At 39.3% G+C, this 20992-nt stretch overlaps 1 protein-coding gene across 1 annotated transcript; it reads right to left on the reverse strand.

Annotated features, from left to right (window-relative positions):
- Window positions 1-253: 253 nt before the first annotated feature.
- LOC113678751 (symplekin) lies at window positions 254-20972 on the reverse strand. The gene is made up of 38 exons (XM_089212206.1): window positions 20824-20972; window positions 20546-20608; window positions 19789-19842; window positions 19163-19236; window positions 18000-18126; window positions 17804-17854; window positions 16739-16794; window positions 16307-16370; window positions 16079-16230; window positions 15286-15383; window positions 14964-15022; window positions 14301-14337; window positions 13748-13806; window positions 13386-13426; window positions 13218-13260; window positions 12842-13117; window positions 12322-12417; window positions 11895-11949; window positions 11436-11485; window positions 10939-10977; window positions 10201-10312; window positions 9621-9649; window positions 9396-9453; window positions 8769-8955; window positions 8244-8325; window positions 7454-7636; window positions 7265-7340; window positions 6829-6922; window positions 5976-6045; window positions 5658-5766; window positions 5003-5194; window positions 3983-4084; window positions 3359-3468; window positions 3013-3090; window positions 2628-2675; window positions 2122-2190; window positions 1683-1742; window positions 254-1018 (listed from the first exon to the last, which is right to left on the reverse strand). Exons 1-38 carry the CDS (start codon window positions 20941-20943, stop codon window positions 716-718), a joined length of 3576 nt encoding a protein of 1191 aa, XP_089068332.1. The 5' UTR covers window positions 20944-20972; the 3' UTR covers window positions 254-715.
- Between the last annotated feature and the right edge of the window lie 20 nt (window positions 20973-20992).

Raw genomic sequence — 20992 nt, forward strand, 5'->3', positions numbered from 1 at the left:
AGATTGCTATCATAAAATTGGATTTATCAACGTAACTGCTATTGCTCTAGAAAGCATCAATTTTGATATTTGGGAAAAAAAAGACAAGAAAATATTATACCGCCTTCACCTGATTACGCCAGATAATGTTACCTTATATATTTAAGGGCTCCCACCTGTCAGGGGCAAACAACCACAGAAATACTGAGTCCGCAAGTTGGTGATCAGGGAGCAGAGCTCTACTACACTCTGAGTTTAGCACGACCCACGCGTCTTCACGTTTTCTTTTTTATTCCACAGTTTCTTTCTCTGGACGAAGTCTTATGTACAAAGACGAAAGAAAGAACTAAACGTAGAAAGAACAATACAAACAGGGCAATGGTACATCAGGGGGGACAAGGAAGATTAGGAAAGAGTGACACCATTTGGAAATAACAAATTTCAACAGTTTAGGAAATATTTTCTAAGATACAGAAACTGTGACTTGCTCCGAGAATTCGTCTCTTCCAGTGTTTTCCCCCGTAAGACCACATGAGTAATCAACCATGACAATAATGTCATTGTTAAACTGCAGGCCCTTTTCCAGCTCTGTTCCTCGGGTGTCTTGCTCCAGCGAGTGGGGAGAAGAGATGATCTGGGAACGAAGTTGAGTCTTAAAAATTTATCAGATGGTGTAACTCTACCACCATTCTACACACATCATGTTATAAAAAGTGAAGTCTCCATCCTCATTCATTTAGTTGATTTCCCCTTCGCTTGCACTTTCTTCGCCAGCACTTTTCTCCCGTTTCTTCCGCGGTGACCTGGAGCGAGAGCGCGATCTTCGTGATTTCCGTTTATCTTTCAGCGCCTCCCTGATGTGTGATCGTGTCCGCTTCGGAGATTTGTCGCCCTTCGTTGAGTCTTCTTCTTCCTCTTCCTCCTCCTCTTCCTCAGGGTCGATTTGTTCCTTATCTGGTTTTTCTGGTTTCGGTTTCTTTTCGTCTTTCTTTCCGTCCTTTTCTAAGATTTGCAACAAGGATCTTGGTATGTGAGCTCGCTGTAAGGAAAAATAAACTCGCTGCTCAAACAGTTATTTTCCTACAATGCTTAATTACTTTTTTCTACGTTGTGTGGTTGTCTTCAGTTTCCATTAATCTGCATATAGCTCATGTTTACACTTATTTTGAATTGAAGTTTCTAAGTTACTCTGAAGAGCGCTCTCACTGGAGTGAACAGAACTCGCACGGAAAGAACTCAACTCTGACAGGATTTATACGGTGCACTTATATCGTCCCTTTTTCTCGTCAGGTGTTTTTGTTTTTCGTTTTCTGATTGGGCCCTGACGAGGTGCAACCACAAAAAAAGGCGATGAAGGAGAAACAGGTTCCGACCATTCAATGGTCTTTTGAGAATTTAAGGTAACAAATTTTAGCGTATATTTGTCCACAATTGTGAAGGCGCGACCTTGAAAACGCTTTACCTTCTTTCAATCTGTTACCTGTATCATGCTTGAATGAACACAAATTTGAAGCCAACTGAACAAATTTCTGTAATATGTAAGTTGCTCTATATATATAAGCCTTCTATGGTAATTAAGGGATACAGCTTGACTCTACGCGGATGTTTCGATCTTACAGCCTTGGAGCTTTGTTATTACGTGAAAGCTGAGCTGTGGCTGTTTTGATATGAAGCACTGATCACCAATGATCAACCGAGCTTACCTGGTGAGGAGTGAACGACTGAACATGCAAAACCAGATTTTCTTTGAGCTCTGGGCAAATCTGAAAAATAATGTGATTAGAAAATTATGACAAAACTTGCGCGTCAAGGAACCTGAAAAAAATACTGAGAAAATTACCTTCTTCATAATTCTCATCAAATTTTTCATGAATAAAGTAACTCATCACGATACTATCATCTGCATCTCAAGCATGTTTGTTCACGAGTCAAAAATTTCCACGTAAACACACAACGGAGGGGTTGGTGGGGAGGGGGAGGGGGAGGGGGACAAGGTGGGTGGGTGCCAAGGGAGAAGGATAAGGAAATTGCGCTTCCTAGATGACGTATTGCCGCACATTCGCATACTCACAATTCACCTAAGGTATGACAAAGAGTAGACGGAACTTATCTTGACGACTGAGAACCTTCAAGATGTCTTACCTCAAATACACTCTCTAACTGTCGGGGAGGGAGTTGAAGAAGGACCGAGAAGGACTGAGGCTTGGTCATCTGACAAGAAAAAGAAGTATTAAATGTTAGCGTGACTATTATTTTTCGAGTTCAAATGTGCAAAGGCAGTAAATGAAAATTAAGAAATTTGAACTGCGGAATAAATATCGTTAATAAAGGAATATCGGCACCAGTCAAACCTTGGGTGTTTTTTTTTAGATATATATAGATTTACCACTTCAGTTGTGTACAGAACTGCGTTTACTACTAGTGCGTCTGAAAAGACGATGTATAAATTGGATCAACGTCAGTATCTGAACAGCTGCGTACCTACCCCCCTTCTAACCAAAAAAAAGTCCACTAATAACAAGTTAGGGCTAATGTTAGCTTAGGGGAGGGGTATATGCGCAGTTGCTCTGCCTCTATAAGAACATGAGGCCAATAAATTACACTCAATTAGGAGTCAAAGTTCTAATTTTGAGAACTTGAAAAATTACCTGACAACACTTCACAAATCCCTGCCACACTTTTGGCTGTTTCCATACCTTCAACAAAAGAATCAGAGGAGGGTCAATAAAGAACTGAAAATTGAACACTAGAGTCTAAAATCTGACATTGAGTCTAAAAACCGCACCCTAGCGCCCGATTTCGGACACTAGCGTCCAAGATAGGACACTTGTGTGTAAAATCGGACACTGGTGTCCAAAATCGGACTCTAGGGTCTAAAATCAGTCATATTCGGACACTAATGTCTACAGTCAGACACAGGTGTCTAAAATCGGACACTAGTGTCCAAAATCGGACGCTAATATCTAAAGTCTGTCGCTTCAGTCAGTCCACTTTTCGGTGATAAAGAAAACATTGTGGGCTTAGTTTACTCACCTGTTTTGTGATAAGTTTTGCGAGAATATTCATGACAAAACCGACCAACCGAGGACAAATACTGAGAGACTGGATCACCTACAGGGTGAAGATACAATGTAAGCAACTCGATAACGCTACAAAAATGTTATTGTCTCTTATTACAGGTGCACTTTTCACAAAACAAGAGAACGGTCTGTGATACAAATGTGTGGGTGACACAATCTGCAGCTGAATATTCACAATTGTGTTCTGGAGGCGTAAAATGGAATTGCAGTCATTCTTAAATGAGCCTATCTCATACTGAGGAGAGAAAGAAGAAACTTTAGGGAGGGAGAAGAAATTAAATTGTTAAAAAGAAATTTACCGTTCTCATAAATAGGGTAGGGAGAGGATTCATTTCCATCAACTGATGCAGAACCACTGCTAGCACCTCTTGAGTGTAAATGGTCTTCTCCGCGAAACACAAGCTGCTGGCTGGGGGAGGAATGAAACACGTATTTTTTATAAACTTGTCATCAGTCACTAGTATATAAAGTCGAAAATTGTAAATTGGCCACTTGTATCCAAAATCGAAAGATGAATTTGAACCCTAGTGGCCGATTTTCAATTTTGGACACTGGTACCGGTTTTCAATTTTGGACCCTTGTGGCCGATTTTCGAGTTTGGGCACTAGTGGCCGATTTTCGATTTTCATCACTAGAGGCCCACTTGGATACTAGTGGCCGATTTCCGATTTTGGACCCCAATGGCCGATTTTCTACTTTGGACCCTTCGTGGGCGATCTTCGATTTTGGACACTAGGGGCCGAGTTTCAATTTCGGGGTCCTGGAGCGAAAACAAAAAATCGAAAGTCGGCCACTAGTGTCCAAAATCTTAAATCTTTCATCAGTTTCCAAAATCAATTGAAAATTTATCCCTTAATAGTTCCTTCCTTAAGGAAAAATTGTTAAAATCTAATCGAAATCTTCCTCTTTGAATACTGGGTTACCTTTCATAACAGACTTCATGTCACTTTTAGCCTCGATCTGATGAAGAGCAACCAGGAGCTCGGACGGACTGAGGGGGCTGGTGGCGGATACTTTAGAATCACCTAATAAGGAAAAACACATTGTTAGTCATCTTATTAAACCAGCAAAAGCATCTACAGTTTTCCTTTTTTCCCCGACATTCTTCAAATAACCACTTTTCAGCTACTTCAAAAAAGTAAACAAAAGGAAATAGTACAATAAAGACATGAACGTAACGGGAAGGCAGTGATCATGCGAAGTTTGAAGTGCACAAATTGGAGGAGTCCGCTGCGTTGTGAACACAAAGTATACAACAAAGAAAAACCATAGTAAATCAAGCTGTGGCACATATCCACAATGCTTTTTCATCCACTAATTTGAGGACGAATTGGAATTTGATGTGTTAGTTTTTCAGGAAGATGGAAAATGTGAGAACTTGGAGAAATATCCTTCTGGAAAGGTCGAAAACCACATGTTAAACTCGACGCATATGTGACGCTAAGTCGGTAGATTAAACCCGTGAAAAAGCGCTGGGAGCTGAACGATCGCTGACTATGCAATCCCAGGGTGAAAAAAAAATTAATAAAAACCTGTGCGGCGTCTTCTCTAGTGAGGTAACACATCAAAACATGAAACAAATTGCTACCAGGCAATTCTGCTCGATGACATGATACCAATAAGTTAGCCACAGATTTTGCATGAAAGAGAAAATGTTGGTCAATTAAGTTCTTTACAATCCGAAAAATGAACGAGGAAGAAGAGGAACGCCAAGTTAACAGCCATTGAAAGTTGCTTCGACCTCACTGATTAGGAATGGCAAACGTGATGGCTTTGGAAATCCCACATAAAAGTATGCAGAGATACAAATACGGTACACTTGTGGGATGCGGCAATAGTGGTGAAATAATGAAGAGGTAACTGATACGTAACAACTTCTGATACCGCGCGGTCACTCAGGCCGAATTGTGTTTTCATCTATACCAGCGAAACTATGTACTCACTATGGAAGCATCCTAGCAGCCTGTTAAACACTTCTTTGACCACGCTGGGCGACTGTTTGATCAGTTTGGGCAGCACAGCGATAATCTCTTGTTTTTTCAGTCCAGTAAGTACAGGAATCAGGAATCGCACATCAGACACACGCTTGTGGTACAGCTCCTTGACTCGCTTCACCAGTTCATCCGTGGGCACCGCTAGAAGCCAAAGAAAAAGCCAAAATGAGCACTCGTTGGCAGAGTTTCGACTCCAACCTGTGTACTTCATTACTTTAATTCTCAGGAACGTTTAGAGACTAAAGTTCACAGATCAAATGAGGAGGGGCAAAAAGTGATCCCTTTCTTAAGAAGTAGAGAAAGACGCCTCCGTCGTTGTAAAAAGTTTATTTCAGTTCTGTCCTTTCTTCCGCCTTTCAATTCTTTCAATCACTCCAAATAATCCCTTCTTCTAAGAAACAAGATCACAAGCAAAATTTCGCGTAAAAACAATGACTTCGCTTGCCTATTTCTGCACTCAACGTTTTCAAGTCAATTTCCTATCAGTGGCCATAAAATATTTCGTACATTTCTGCGACACTATTTCACTAATTTCCTCTCTCGACTTTATCATGCTACAGGTTAAAATGGAGTTTGATCTCAAAGAAATAAATCATCACACTACCTTTGTCGGTAATAATGTTCAAGATTCTGGCAATAAGAGTTTCAGCGCCTGTAGGACAGTTCTCCACCAACTGCAAGAGCTCAGGAGAAGCCATGCCAATTGCACGAACCTGAAAGATTTCGGTTGAAAAAATATAAATAAGACCCATCTGACGGACTGCAAAGCGTGCTCAGGGTTGGTTATAACGGGGTCGAGATTTAACGAAACAACTCCGTAATGACCAAAGAACAGTACTAAGAAAACCACAGGAAAGTCCTTTGTAATAGCTACGCCTCTTTCGTGCGCCAAATTACGTTTAAACAGACTCAGGATACTTACAGGATGTTCAAGGTGTCTGAGAATGATTCTTTTTATGATTTGCGAGGAAGCTGTGTACACTTTGGCCAACCTAGGATGGACAAGAACAGTAGAAACAAGTAAGTTAACATTTTAAGAATGATACAGTCGCCTGGCTCGATGATCTTCATCTAGTTCCAGCCCTTCTCCTTACCGACTGCTGACCTCATTACCAGGCGTACCGAGTGGAAGCTTTCGAGAGTTATAACACGGGATTTCTGATCAGGTCTGAGTCACTACTGTGAACGGCAAAGCGAGAACTATCAATCACTCGCCTTAAAATAGATAAACGGAGGTTTCACTACGCCAGATTGACGGTTGGCAAAAATATTTTAAAAGGAAGGTTATGTGCTTTCTTGGAATTGCACACACAGTCCTTCGCCTTGAAACTGGTTGACATTCCTAGGGGGCTAGCGCCGCAGTAAAACAATTCTCTATCTCCTACTGTTTTTCATCATGTGAGAGTTAGCAATAACTGAGGTTCAGTAGAATACAGAAAAGCGATACCCTGTAAAGCTTTGAAAATGAGATCACGAACTGAGTAGAATTACAGTACAGTGCTTTTATTTATAAATTTATACATACCATGATAACAAGAACGAAAGAAATAAGCTTTATGTTAAACTAAATGATTTTTAAACATTTTTTTCCTGTGTGACCTCGGCAAACATTTCGACCAACAAATAACAGTTTCCGTACTCTCTACCACACCCCTAATCATGAAAAGCCCACCCAAGCTAAGCAACTCCAAGAACCCCAGAGGGCCCTTGTTAAGTTACAACTCTCCTCCAAGGTATCTACTTATATTATTGTTGTATGTAAGTGACTGACTTACTCGTGAAACAACTTGTGGTTTTGTGGAAGCAACGCGAGGTATAGATAAAGACAAAGTTTGATCGTGTCATCTGTCCACTCCCCAGGAGCTACTTCTGCAAGACAGACAAAGACAAAAACAACTCAAGGAAATAATTTATCCTCCATGACTTCTGTGTTTTTTCTCACAACCTCTCAAAGAAAAATAGCCCCCTCCCAAACAAACCGTTGTACAAGTTGCGTGTTATTTCCGAATTGAGCGTCAGGTTATTTTCACCCTCGCTTTGCACAGCGTTCGTTATTCCCCTCCCCCGCCCCCCCCCCCCCAAAAAAAATTATCTTTCTGCAAATGTGGTCTTGACGCAATTGGTAAGATGTTATTTTTTCGTGCCACCAAAGGAGAAAGGAAAAAAGCAAAGAAAAAACAAACGAGCTAAGGTGCTTAATGAGGCCTGTACCTATATCTGGGTCCAGTCCTTCCGGAGCGGGTGGATGGTCGGCTAACAATTGTTGCAAGGAAGTGAGCGCATATTTCTGAAATTCACACCAAGTAAGCAGAATAAACATCATGTGAACAACGGTAAGGGGAAAATCTAGGTCGCTCTATTTCAATTGCGAGATAATCATTCTGAAAGAGCAACACTTACCTCAATAGATTCGGCGAGTTCAGGCCGCGTGTGGAGTTTCTTCGCCGAGTGAATGGCCTGCACCCTAACTTGCTCCTTCTCGTTTGTGGTCAGCTCTAGCAGAGTCTGTAACAACTGCTCTTGGGTGGCTGGACGTTTTAAGATTAGTTCTCTCAGAGTAGAGAATCCAACTTGAAGCCGATCCTACAAAGAAAGAGCAGCAAACATTTACACTCTAACTTACGTGATAAATTCTGATGCACTGGTTCATAAAGGTAAAAAAAAAAAAAAAAAGAAGTAAATAAGTTTCGGAATAACTGATGCCATCACAGTTCTTCCTTGGTTTGTCACGCAACGCTTCCCCCAAAAGTGGCGGCTGGTCACATCCGTACTGCATTCCTTTTCCTTCTTCTGGGAAATACGTTGCGTGACATCCCTAAGTACGGCTGAGAAGGAGACTAGTATTAGACTTACTTATAAGACGACCTGTGAAAGCCGAGTTGGGAGAAAAAGAAATGTTGACATCTGATATCAAAACCCGAGGAATAAAAATGCGTAAATCAGCAAACTGTCAATGAAGCATGACGAAATACGGAGGGGAAGGGGGCTTATAAATATCCATTCCACACCGCGAAAGAGGAATGAATACTCCTGGTCGCTGGGCGAGTCGTTTGTGTCGGTATTTTTCACACGAGTTCTTTACGCACACTCAATTTAAAAAGATAGTTGCTCTTTGACACAATTTTCAAGATCATCGATTATGTGACTAACTGGTGCAAAGTTCGTGACTTCTGATGCAGTCTTTACTCACCAAGTCTTCACAATACATTCTCACTGCCATTACTGCTCCGTCCGTTAATGCCGGGATGTCAAGAAGAATACGAGTAAACAATCTGTTAGAGAAACAAGGGTCGTCTTAATTATTAAAATACATGTAAAACAAAAGGAACACTAACACATGATTTTAGTAAGTAGGCGGGAGCGAAAGCGGAGCGAGCGAGGAAAAAAAAAAAGGTCCCCCCAGCCTGACAGCTCTGCAGTTTCCATAACAAGTCATTATTTACCATCTGGAGGGGGGGGGGGGGGGGGAAGAAGAGAAGCAGTCGTAGGATTTTGGTTGTATCACAACAAAAATTCATCTGATCCCCCGTAAGGCTCTGTAGTATTTTACATCCTCCCTAATTGGCAGTCAATTTTCTATAGTCCCGACCCCTTTATGCTCTGTAACCAACGACTGACCCACCTCCGTTTCCTCTGAGTCCATGTGATACCTCCCCCCCCCTCCCCTTAACAAAAAAAATTGGAGTTTCATTGGGAATGAGGAGGAATTACTTACTTATCCTTAGGATCCAGTTTAGCGTAAAGTCCGTCCATAAGATTTAGAAGACAATCACTGTACGATTGGCGCAGGTCAGAATCCTCATCTATTACTTCAATTTCTGATGATGCGTATTCTTGATACAGCCAGGACATCAACAGATCATATCGGGATCGGATCTCCTCCTGAATAAATTCTTGGAGAACTGCAGTGATAGAAAGTAACGCAATTTGAAATCATCCATCAAAAGTAAAAAAGAACGCTTAAAATTTAAGAAATGACAAGGTAATCAAAAACTTTCACAGGTCATGAGAACAAGTTAAACAATGTTGTTGTTGTTTCTTTTACGATCCACGATAAAATTTTCGATTGAATTTAAAGGGAAAACAGGTACTGCATTTGGTTTAATTTCAGGATGTTGTGTGATTGCTTTAGAAACACGTGGGTCCCTCGGGTACGGTCCTAATTTCCCGCACAACGGCTGGTAATTAAGAACTTGTGCCACCCTCCAGTGGTCGCACAAGATAGGCACCAACAACTAGACAACAAATCAAACTTAGCATTTTTTCTGTACGATTGAAGTTTCACCCAATTCCTCTGAAGGAAAACAAAAGAAAAGGATAGGAAAAAAAAAAGAGGACTTACCCATTTTAAGATCCCCTCCCAATTGTGTAACAAGTCCGACAATAAGATTGATGCGTTCCTGCCGAAAAAAGGGTCATTAAGAATACCTTTATCATCTCACTGACTGCCAACATGGACACAAAAACGTCACAGGGAAGTTGTTTTACAGCATAAAATAAGATTTGTACAGGCTTGGATAGAAGAAGAGGAACAAAATTTGTAAATAAATCTCGTATAAAAATCTACCTGTGTAACTCCGCTCCTTGCAGCACTACCTACGGAGAAACAAGTAAAAGAAGAGTTAAAGATACATCTGCTTTGATTTCAAGAAGAAAACCGCGGTCAAATATTTAAGACGAGCGTAGAAGATGAGAGCATCAAAGAGAATTGCAACCGCTATCACTTTTAATTTCTCGTTCTAGTGCTCTTCCAAAGAGCTGAGGAGAACTCATCGGCCAGCAAGACCATGTAAAAGGTCCACATGTAAAAAAAAAAACAAAAAAACAAACAAAAAAACAAACAAACAAACAAAAAAACACACTTGTGACAACATACTGACCGACTTCCGGTTGGTTACGGAGAAAATTCATCATTTCAATATTTCTTCAACTTTTGCTATTGTTGCTTTTATTTTCACCCGTTAGTCAATCTTCGTTCTATCAAATGGCAACGACACAAACAAAGAGACAAACCAACCGACGAACAAACAAACAAATAACGAAAACAAAAAAAAAACACGGATAAAAGACAACTGTAAGATATTTACGAGAAGGAAAGCTTTAGATACTCTGTCACTTTGTCTCACCAGACCTTCTCAGATTCTCACCTTCGGAGGCAAGTATTCTACTGACAGCGTTCGTCATCATACTTTGTCTTTCGTCCGGATTCAATTCCCTTGTCACATCAGATAACTTGAATGGCTTGATCTTCCTCATGCGCTGCATATTATATAACAAACATTCAAGTAAACGAAAAAAGGTGATTAAAAAACTTTCCTTTCTCTCGTTTTTTCCAAAACTTGCAGTGATATTTCATTGAGAAGAACAACCCCGGTATAGACAACTATATGACTTTCAGAAAGCTGTTTTAGTAAAAAGTTTGAAATAACAAGGAGTAAGTGAGGCTTAGAGACTGAAGCGAAAGAATGGATGACACATAGACACTCACGCTGGCTGAAATACGAACGCGAAGCTTGAAAAACGACAGCCTTCCTAAGGCAAGTGTTTCGGTCTCGATCGCGAGCCTGATGGCCCCATGTGCTACACTTTATTCTGGTTTCCGTTGCATAAAGAGACTAGGAGAATCGCGACCCCCACCTTCCCTTAACATTTTACAAACTTCCCAAGCAGTTAGCAGTAGAGCACTGTCGAGTGAAGGGCCTGGTCCGACAACATCAGACACTGAGCCCGCCCCTGGCACTACCCCAGACCTCTCAGTCCAAAGTCCAGCGCACCAATTGATAGATCCCTTTCACCCTCCGTTAAATCGTTTCATGGTGAATAAACGAACACATGGGATCTCAGACTCACAAAAAAGTTCACTAATTAACGAAAAATGATCCTACCAGCTGAGGGACAGCAGGTTCTTTGGGTACAAATGGCGTCTAAAGAAAGAAAAAAGCACTAACATTAAATCTGATAAACAAATACATCAATTTCTGAGGGTGTAAGGATATTTGCAACTCTCTTCCGTTTCTAACCTATATAATAATTTACATAACCTTTATTTAAATAAGTAGTTATTTTTTTATAAAACTGTTACTTATGCATTCTGCTTCATCACTGCATTATCCCTTCACATCCTAACATCAGGATGCATATTCTCCATACTGTTCTCTATAAAATTTCCTAAGGTGCTGACAAGGAGAATTTGTTAAACAATCAAAAGCTTGAATAGTTGGTGATCATTTCCTTTATTCTCATGACCTTAATGTGTGTTTCATGAGGGGTTTTGTTGGGAGAAATTAGATGCTGGTCTCTCTTAGGGTTCAAAGGGCTAAAACTGTTATCAAACATGAGGTTTCTTTCATATCAAGCAAGGGAAAACAGCCTTCTCCGATACCTTTTTTATATCCATCGGTCTCTTTTCTTTAGTTGCCTCAAGGTGTCCACCTATGATGAAAATGATACGATGATTTACCATCCTAAATTCCTCTCGCTTATTCTGCGAGGCGGCAGCTGTTTCTTACATTTCCCTTTAAACTTTTGCGCGGAAAATCAGCTTCGCTCTGACGAAGGGCTAACGCGATTCGACTCCTGGCCCCGTTCAGAATTGAACCCCTCGCGCATGCCCTACGTTTGACCGCTGTGTTTAATTTGATAGTGTAGGCGGATTACGTAGATCCCACGTGATATAAGTTTCATCAGAAGTTGACCGGGTGGGACACAAACAAAGTTAAGAAACTTTTCTTAAGCCTCATCTAGGCTGCGTTTAGTTCAAATTGAAACGAGGTGTGACAGGAAAGGGTTCTGGTGTTCATATAACTGAACTTCTAACAATGAAGCTTAATTCATCGTTTACCTAACATCCTTTGCAACGCTGAATCCTCCTCGGGTTTAGGTACACCAAACATAAACTGAGAAAAAAATGATACTATATATAAACGAGTTACAATTAAGACTAGCAAACAAAAGGATCCAGGTATTAGTCCCTTCCCCCTTTCCCCGCGTAACTCGTCTCCAGCTCGTTGAAAACCATTGGAAGTAATAATCAGGGTAATTTTGTACCATCAACTGAGTTGATAATGTAAATTGGCCACCGTAAAGAGTTTTAAAGCTGACGTTTCGAGCGTTAGCCCTTCGCTCTGACGAAGGGCTAACGCGATTCGACTCCTGGCCCCGTTTGTTCGAACGTTACAACTGGGCCTTTGCGGAACATTGCGGACTAATTGTTCCAAGTAAGACTCTGTCATCAACTGAAAAAGTACATGAATCTTTCCATCACTTACCATAGGATCGTCCTCAGCGCCAGGCCCGTTAAAGCCTGGTCCACCAATCACGGGGATCGACATACTCTCCTCCTTCATTCGTGGGTCATTCTGAGCCTGTTGATACGATACAACGACGAATGTTTGCGGTGCAATCAAAGTAACAGGTAGAGAAATTTTCCCTAATGAGATCTTCGGCAGTAAAGATGGGAAAATACGGCAAGTTTTTCCCAACGTCTGGCTTCCACGTCGTCAACTGTTTCTCTAACTACCACAGCTGCCGTTCTCTGTCGTTTTTTGATTACCCATACTGTAAAAGGGTTTAATGTACAGTACACATAACTTTCAGGTGAGCGAGTTTGACGAATCTTTATTCAATTCAGCGATTTTGTAAACATTTTGGAATCTTAATAAATCTGGACTCTGCCTTTTTTACGATAACCAAACAACCCCTGCCCCCCCCCCTACCCCCCACCCCTCCACCTTCAGTTTCTCCTTTCTAACTTTTAGATCTCAGACAATATTTAAACCAGAGACATACCTTTCGCAAAGCTTCCATTCTCTCATAGCCTTTTCCAATCTTGGCAGCATTCATCTGGGTGGCTAACAGTCGAGCAAGATGAACAACCTGCGCCTGTCCACCTGCGGCGGCGATGGGGGTGTAGGTGTCGTGGAAGTGGGAAGGAATGCTGTCAGGAAGAGCCAACATGCTGACCAGTACAAGGTCTGTTACAGTGTCTTTGTTGAGTCTGGGGATAATATCCTGTGCTGTCATGTCTACCGCATCTGATGCAGACATCGTCTCTATCTCTTCAGTCTGACAAAGTTGAGAAAAATATTTTTGTCTTGTCACGAGCTTCTCAACGTGTGTGTTTGGTTCGTTATTGTGTCCGTGTTTTTTTCAGAATTTTACTTACATCAAGCTTCGGCTTCTTTGAAGTCGCCGCTTCTGGTTCAGACCTCGAAGGTCAAATCAAAATACAACAAAGATTAATATCATGTGGTTTTTAGACTTCAAAACGGTGGCCAACTTATATTATGAACTCAGTCTTGAAGCGACATGATCTATGCATAAACTAACTAACCTTCTTTTCTCGGCACTGGCTTTTGGCATATTCCTTTGAAGCTACAGAAATCAAAGAAAACATCAAATCAAAATTCACTGATTGAAAGTACAAAAAAATGGTTTATGGAGGTTTCATCCCATGCTTAGGCGAAGTCATCCAGGAGGGGGCGAACTTGCAATGGGGCGAGTCCTCAAGATATCAAAGAAACGATTGTAGCCACATAATCTTAAGTCTCTCGCGTTTAGGTTCTGAAAGATGTCACGTAACCCTACATCCAAAAGAAGTGTAGCGACCGGCTGTGTCAGAGCCTTTATAATTTACAACTATAACAATTTTTTTTTAAAACTTTTATGCACTAGGTTTCCGTCAATGATACTGACCTCAGCCTGAGAAGCCCCAAGATCTGTTAAAAGTGTGGTAATCTGGGGAAGGAACTCAACTGAAAAACAATAACAACATCTGCTTAACAACTTATAATGAAATAAATTTCAATTGACCTGCAGATAAAAATCAAGCAAATAAAGATACTCACAGATAAACTGCAATTTAAGTAATAACAGAAAAGAAGCATGAAGAAACTCAAGCCTCAAAACCACAAACTGTGTTAAGAGGCCACATATTGAAAACTAGACAAATTTTAAAGGGTTCTTCTTTCCCATAGAGGAATTTGATAACAAATCGTTCCTTTAAAAATACATTTCATCAAGTCACTTATGATCATTTCTTTGCATAATTTTCATCCCCAGGTTCAATTAAATTAGTTTACAAGTATGATTTCTCACTTTCCATCTTTACAAGAAAATGTACCAACCATTTGCATTAACAGAGTTGGATAAAGTGGAAGAACAAGCAAGTTGACTCTGGGGCTACAACTAATGCCCCGAAAAAAAAAAAAAACGGGAGAAAAAACGTCAGAGATTTAATTTCACTTACTTGAAGATGGATGTTTCATCAAACTCATCAGATGAAGCTAAAATGATGTAAAAAAAATTACAATTAGCAATTAGCTCTTCCAATGAAAAAGTACCACAGCACTATTTAAATTTCACATCATTTCAAAGATCAGCAACATACATGTATATAACTGTTTTAAGAATGCCAGACAAATACATGTAGTACCTTCTCCCTAAATAAGACTTGCTTAGTTTGTGTGCAGCAATGAATAGGAAAGGGGAATTTAAAGCAAAACAGTAAGGTCTTTTTCTTGTTAGAACAGTCTTAACAGTAAAGGTTCACACTTATTTTTGTCATTAATCACCTCACCCTGATAGCAATTGTAAATTTGAAGCATAATTTAATAGCTTGACATACTGGTTAGTAATTCTTCACTAAGAAAACTGATTTATGTAAATGGTGTGAAGAAGGCTGGCTGCCCTCAATGGAAAAACATTTAATATTTACTTCATGCAGCCCAAGCTTGAGTTCTGTTGATGTCTAAAACCACAGTTTAAGTCTGACAGAAGATTTAGGCTCAATTGATTCCTTTATCTTCCTGACAGTAATAAGTACATCAGTGTATGTTACCGTTAGAATGGAACAGATGAATTGCTAAGTTCTAAATTGTAAAATGAAATTTCATTTTTTAACAAAAAATACCTTCAGATTTTTCCTAACACTACTGACTTGCGATTTGCTCAGAGAGGTTGGAAGATTAGCTGTTGAGAAAGATTTAAAAAATATCTACATGAAATTTACATTGTATAAAGCATCCAAGATTAGATGTGACAAAGTAATTCTTATTTTTGAATGAAATTGCATTAACATTTTTGATGCTGTGTTATCTTCAACCTCTCCCCCATGTAATTTCTTTTATTTTTTCCCAATACAGACCTCCTGGCTGGTGAATAATACATATAAACTCTCTTTGTAACACGAAAAAGTACAAAGACCACAAAAGACATGAAAAATAATTTCTTACCATGGAGAGACTCAAATGCCTGAACAACAATGGACATAAAAGCAGGCCTTTGACGAGCAATTGCTGACAGGGATCCAAGGGAAGCCATGAGGTTAACACTGGTGATAGATATATATGAAGTGATTAACATGTAACTTCTCCCTATAACATTTACACATTATCCAGCAAGCAGATAATGAGAAAACTCAAATTCATTAGATATAAGTTGTTATCTTGATCTAACATCAAATTCTTGTCACTTATTTCAAGGGAAATGTGAGGCAACTAGCCAAGAGAATTAACAATCAGATATTGGGAGTTAAAGGGTAAATATGCTAGGTTCACAGGTAAAGCATACAGTTAACATTAACAACTCTGTTTGAATGGTAAGCAGTCATGTTGCTCCCAAGCAAGGTTGTCCTAGACATGCTGCAATTCCCTGTGTGACCTTGTCTTAAATGGGGAGATCATGATGCTCTGGAGCTCATTGCAAGTTGATTGATTCAAAAATCAGTTGCACCCACACTTCAAACATCAATCTTGATTAGTTTAACTGTACATGTAGCTTCATGGGGTAGTAGCTCCAGTACTTTAAATTTGCAGTTAACAAAGGAATAAAAGCTTGCATCAACAACAACTCCATCAGCCTTGACAGGTTAACAATGCTTAACAATGGTGATGACGACAACAACAAATACCCCTGCCCCAAGCTGACAATTCAATATAGGTGTTACATTGCAAAGTTTGCTTTCATTTAGAATTGCAAATGAAAACTGTTCACTTCTAAAGTTAAAGAACTCCATCCAAAGCAAACCTGGAGATGGTGTGAGATGCAATGAGGGTGAGTAGAGACTCCAGTGTTGATCCTCCTTCCTCCCTTAGTTCTGTCATCTTGATTAGAGGATGATTTCTGGGAACTATCTCCAATGAGATGTCAGCCTCACCTTTCTTCAGTGACTCAGAATCCTGTATTAAAAATATACATGGTTGCACTTAATACTAACACTTTCTTTTGCCTTTTCAAAGAAATAAGAAAGCATACCTGAGTTTTAAGTGACTGGACAAGAACAAGCATCTCCATAAACTTTATAGCATGAGTTCTTATTCTGAAACGGAAAAAATCCCATTTTGAGAAAAATTAGATTTTATAAACTTATGTACTATAGCCTGCAAGCTTTGGCACACAATTCTTCGCCCAGGGGAAAGTCTGAGTCCTTGTGAAATGTGAACCAATGAGTGGTCTGTAAGGGGTCTATCACTGACAATGAGGCCAGATCCCAGCAAACCTCTCCCTAAGTCATCTCAAATCTTCCCACTGATGGAGAAACACACATTTTATTTCATTAGCTGCAGTGCTAATAAAAAGTGCTTGCTCAAAAGCTTACTATATTGTAGCTACACATAATTTTGTAGCAATTGAAGGTACATTGGTCATGTATTATACATATAGTACTTTAAAAAGTTTTCACATTACCCATCATTGTCAGATTCCAGCATATCAATAATCTGTTCCTTTATCTGGATGAGAAGCTGTAGGTAAAAACAGAATAAAGTTGAAAGGAAAAAAAAAAAAAACAAGAAATAAAGACACCACAATACTAATAGCTATAGGTTACAGAGGGATACAATGGAGATAAGAATCTAGAGATCTTGCAAGAATATACAAATCTTTTAATATATAGGGTGATTAAGGGTTACCGGTTACCTCGCCACCAGGGAGACTCGCCACCAGCAAACTCGCCACCAAGGAACGATCTCGCCACCAATGTACTCGCCATCAAGCGAAGTCTTCTCGCCACCAACCACCAATAAAGAGATAGACTAGAATAAAGTAGTCGAGGAGAGTAGGATGTTCGAACGAGCACAATTCAAATCAGCCGATACGTTTGTGCGCTTGTCTGAATTTAAATTATGACCTTCAGCGACGTGTTAGATGTGTTCCGTTCCTAACTCATTGACATAAAAACGTATCGTGTTTGTCTTTTGCACATAAGCGAGGAGAAATTGCAAAACTCGATGCGAGGAATAAAAACTTACTTCGGTTTCGAACGTGCTATCGACAACATACATTTATAAAGTTTGAGTACAGACAAGCGAACAAACTTATTGGTTTCGAACGTGCTTTCGACAACATACGTTTATAAAGTTTGAGTACAGACAAGCGAACAAACTTATCAGCCAAACATCCTACTCTCCTCGACTAATCTCTTTATTGGTGGTTGGTGGCGAGAAGACTTCGCTTGGTGGCGAGTATGTTGGTGGCGAGATCGTTCCTTGGTGGCGAGTTCACTGGTGGCGAGTCTGCTTGGTGGCGAGGTAACTGGATACCTGATTAAGTGTTATCAACTGAGTTGACAACATAAATTGGCCACCATAAAGAGTTTAAAGGCTGACTTTTCGAGCATTAGCCAGTTTCATCAATCGCTCTGACAAAGGGTCAAAACCTTTCTTCAATTTCAGGGTGTCTACAAGGCAAAAGGGTGTTAGCAAGGCAAAAATTAATTGTAAAAATTTGTCAAAGAAAGTTCAATCTACTCACCTCCCACATGCGTTCTAGCTCTTCAGATATTGCTTTTTGCTTGCAGATGTACTAATTAAAGAAGGAGACAAAGCACTAGTTAATACAAACTGAGTTAATGCGTTGGTAAAGGTTAGCAAAAAATTAACTTCAACTTTAGATGTACATGCATAAAATAAATGACAACACTTTAAATTTGAAACAGATTTTTACTGACCTGTAAAGCATACTTGTACAGCTGTGTAAAACACAGCATGACTCGCTTCTGAACAGCAACATTATCATCATTCAACATAAAACCCAGATTGTTGAGCACCTTGCTCAACAGTTCAATGTCTTTTTTGCTGCAGATTTGAGATCAAAGTTAATAGTCTATTAGGTACATGAATGAGTCATGTGGTACATAAAAAGAAAAATGTTCCAAGCAAAATTACTGTGTAAAGAGGGCAAGTTTCTGAAGAAACTGTGATGCTGTGTCAGTGGAATAGTATGACAAGGTAATTTGGTATCATCAACTGAGATGCTAACATAACATTATTGGCCACCATAGAGTTTCAAAGCTGATGTTTCAATCGTTAGCCATTTGTTGGAGCAAAAGACAGTGTTGCTGAACGGGAAAATAAGTTGTCATAATTGATAATAATCAACCAGAAAGAAAAAAGCCTAGCTATAGATAGTCAGCTAATGAAGGTGACACTACTGTAAGCACCAAGAGGTCATGGTCTTGTTGGGTGTCACTTTTAACCCTTTGACCCTAAGAAACAGGGCTTTGTCCTCTAAGAGTGACTACCATCTACTTTCTCCTTACAATATCACCCCCAAATGACCTGTTACGGTTGGAAGAATAAAAGGAATGATCACCAACTAAGAAAACTCTTGATTGTTAAAAATATTCTCCCAGTCTGAAAATTAGGAAATGTACAAAGAACAGTATGGAGAATGAATATGCATACTGACATTAGGGTGAAAAGAATAAAAGAAACAAAGCGCTAGGCTCTCAGTTCCTCTCTTTGCCTAGGAGTAAATCTGTGTGGATACTGGTGAACTCTCAAGGAAAACTGATAAACTACTGAGGGTAATGGGTAATGAAATGGCAACTTCTCAAAGAGAATGGCAAAACACCATTAACCCACTTTCAGTTTTCTTCATACAAACTGCTCCTCACTGTGTTGATATTTCTGCAAGCATAACACTTTTTCTAATGGCCAACATTGGAAGGGGGAAGGAGCACCTTGAACAAGAGTTTTCCAAGATTTGTAACAAGGATTTAAAAAACCTTAAGTTACAGGCAAAGTCTTACAAGTACATTCTTTTAAGACTTTTTCATGACTACTGATATTTCAATTCTACTAATACTTTAATAAACAATTACAGACATACCATGCCTCCTCAATGAATCCAACCACAAATTTACGTACATCTGCTGATCGATCTTGCTGGAAAACCAGGATTTCCTTTGGAACAAAATTTCGAAAAAAAACTTCAGATTACAAAATATCATTGGCCTTTATTTGACTACTACATCCACAAAAACAACGTAATAAAGTTAAGCTATTAATTACAGGTAAAAGAAAATACATGTACACCCTCTATGTTGTGGGAACAACAAAGTACACTGCATCTCATTTGTAGAATGTCTTAGCCCAAGGTAAGTGTCTGAAATTTTTGCTTTAAATCGAAAACAACATGTAAATATCAGGTATTGGAAATAATGGTTGTTAATATATAATTAATAAGAGGTATTGTAATTAACCCTTTAACTCCCATGAGTGACCAAGACAGCATTTTGCTTCACTATATTGATATAATTTCAAGCAGACAAGTGATAAGAATAAAGAAAAATATTAATTATGGGATTACTAATTGATCTGATACAAAATTCTCCAGCTACAATTGTGAGAATCAGAGAATCAATTGTGGCAGACGATAAGGAGAATCACTGTTTACATCTTGAGAGTTAAAGGGTTAAAATAACAAACAAATAATTAAAAATAAGCTGTACTTACATCCAAAAAATTATCAAGAAGGGTTGGGTCTTTGTTCACAATGAACTCTTGGACCTGTGACAGAAACAGAAAAAGAGGTAAAAATCCCTTTCAGTATTATCCTAAAAGAAACTGCAGCAAAAGCTGTGGGCCTACACTTTCAACAATGCTTCATACTGGTGGTTGGGTATGGTAATATTTTGGAGTAAGAATATCTGTAATGTCCTCAAGCACACTCCATACTGCTCTCACAAGATAGAACTAACACATTTCCACAACAGTATACTTTATAACAAGGCAAATTAAGAATGGAAAGAGGACCAACAAAATGGCCACTATGAACGATCCACACTTTCACTTTTCTCTTTTTTTTGGTACTGTATGAATTTTTCAGCAACAAACTTTGAAGCCCATCTGATTCTTAAGTAGGTCATGATTGAAAAAACATTTAAATCGTTTCGTTTCTGTAGTGTTTATCTTCCACGTAAGCTTTATATGCGATCGGTAACAGACTCAAGGAAGGCTACAGAAAGTTGTTCGAAACCAGAAGCCAAAATGTTGGAAAATGAAATAATGGTTGAACAGTATTTCCCATATTTGATGGTTTGTTGTGTATGTACAATAATACGAACGGAAATTTTGCTCATTGCTCGTATAAAACACCAAGCAACTCGTAACATATCCGCTTGTATTAAATGTTAAACCTTCAAATAAGGTGTGTTTATACCACTGAGCACTGCTCCGTAGTGTACTCTGTGGTTGCATACGGTAAGCTTACCTGTTTCAGACAATTCAGTTTGTTTTCCTTCTCCAGCTGAGCTTGATTAAGCAAATCAATTACCTGAAAAAAAAAGTTTGTTTGGAGTGAGTTCAATCTGACCCTGACCCTTACAATAATCATTGTTATGCACAGATTTGCTCATTTTCCTCTCAACGAAACACTGACAAAGGAAACAGTCTTGATTGAAGCAACAAGTTATTGAGAAGTTTACGAGTTTGGCATATCTGCGAGAGGACGAAATTCGAGCATTTAACTTTTAAAAATATATATTTAACCTTTTCTGATGTAGAATCTTCAGCAGAATATTCTCCAGAAGCTCGGGCGTCTGCATCGTCATTTAGAAAGGCTTGTGAAGCTTCCGAAAGTCGAACACGAGCTCGACTACTTGCGGCCATCTTGATTTCTGCGCCCTTATTTTATTGACTAGCGGTAATAGGTAAATCC

This window comes from Pocillopora damicornis, chromosome 7 (assembly GCF_964200805.1).
Source record: "Pocillopora damicornis chromosome 7, jaPocDami1.2, whole genome shotgun sequence".
In the NCBI taxonomy this organism is placed as follows: domain Eukaryota; kingdom Metazoa; phylum Cnidaria; class Anthozoa; order Scleractinia; family Pocilloporidae; genus Pocillopora; species Pocillopora damicornis.

Excerpts from the sequence above, each read along its gene's own strand:
- LOC113678751 (XM_089212206.1), bottom strand. The coding sequence starts at position 20,943 with ATGGCCGCAAGTAGTCGAGCTCGTGTTCGACTTTCGGAAGCTTCACAA. Across the intron at positions 20,609-20,823 it reads AAGATTCTACATCAGAAAAG|GTAATTGATTTGCTTAATCA; the intron begins GTTAAATATATA and ends TTTTTTTTTCAG. Across the intron at positions 11,486-11,894 it reads AGCGTTGCAAAGGATGTTAG|GTGGACACCTTGAGGCAACT; the intron begins GTAAACGATGAA and ends TTTTCATCATAG.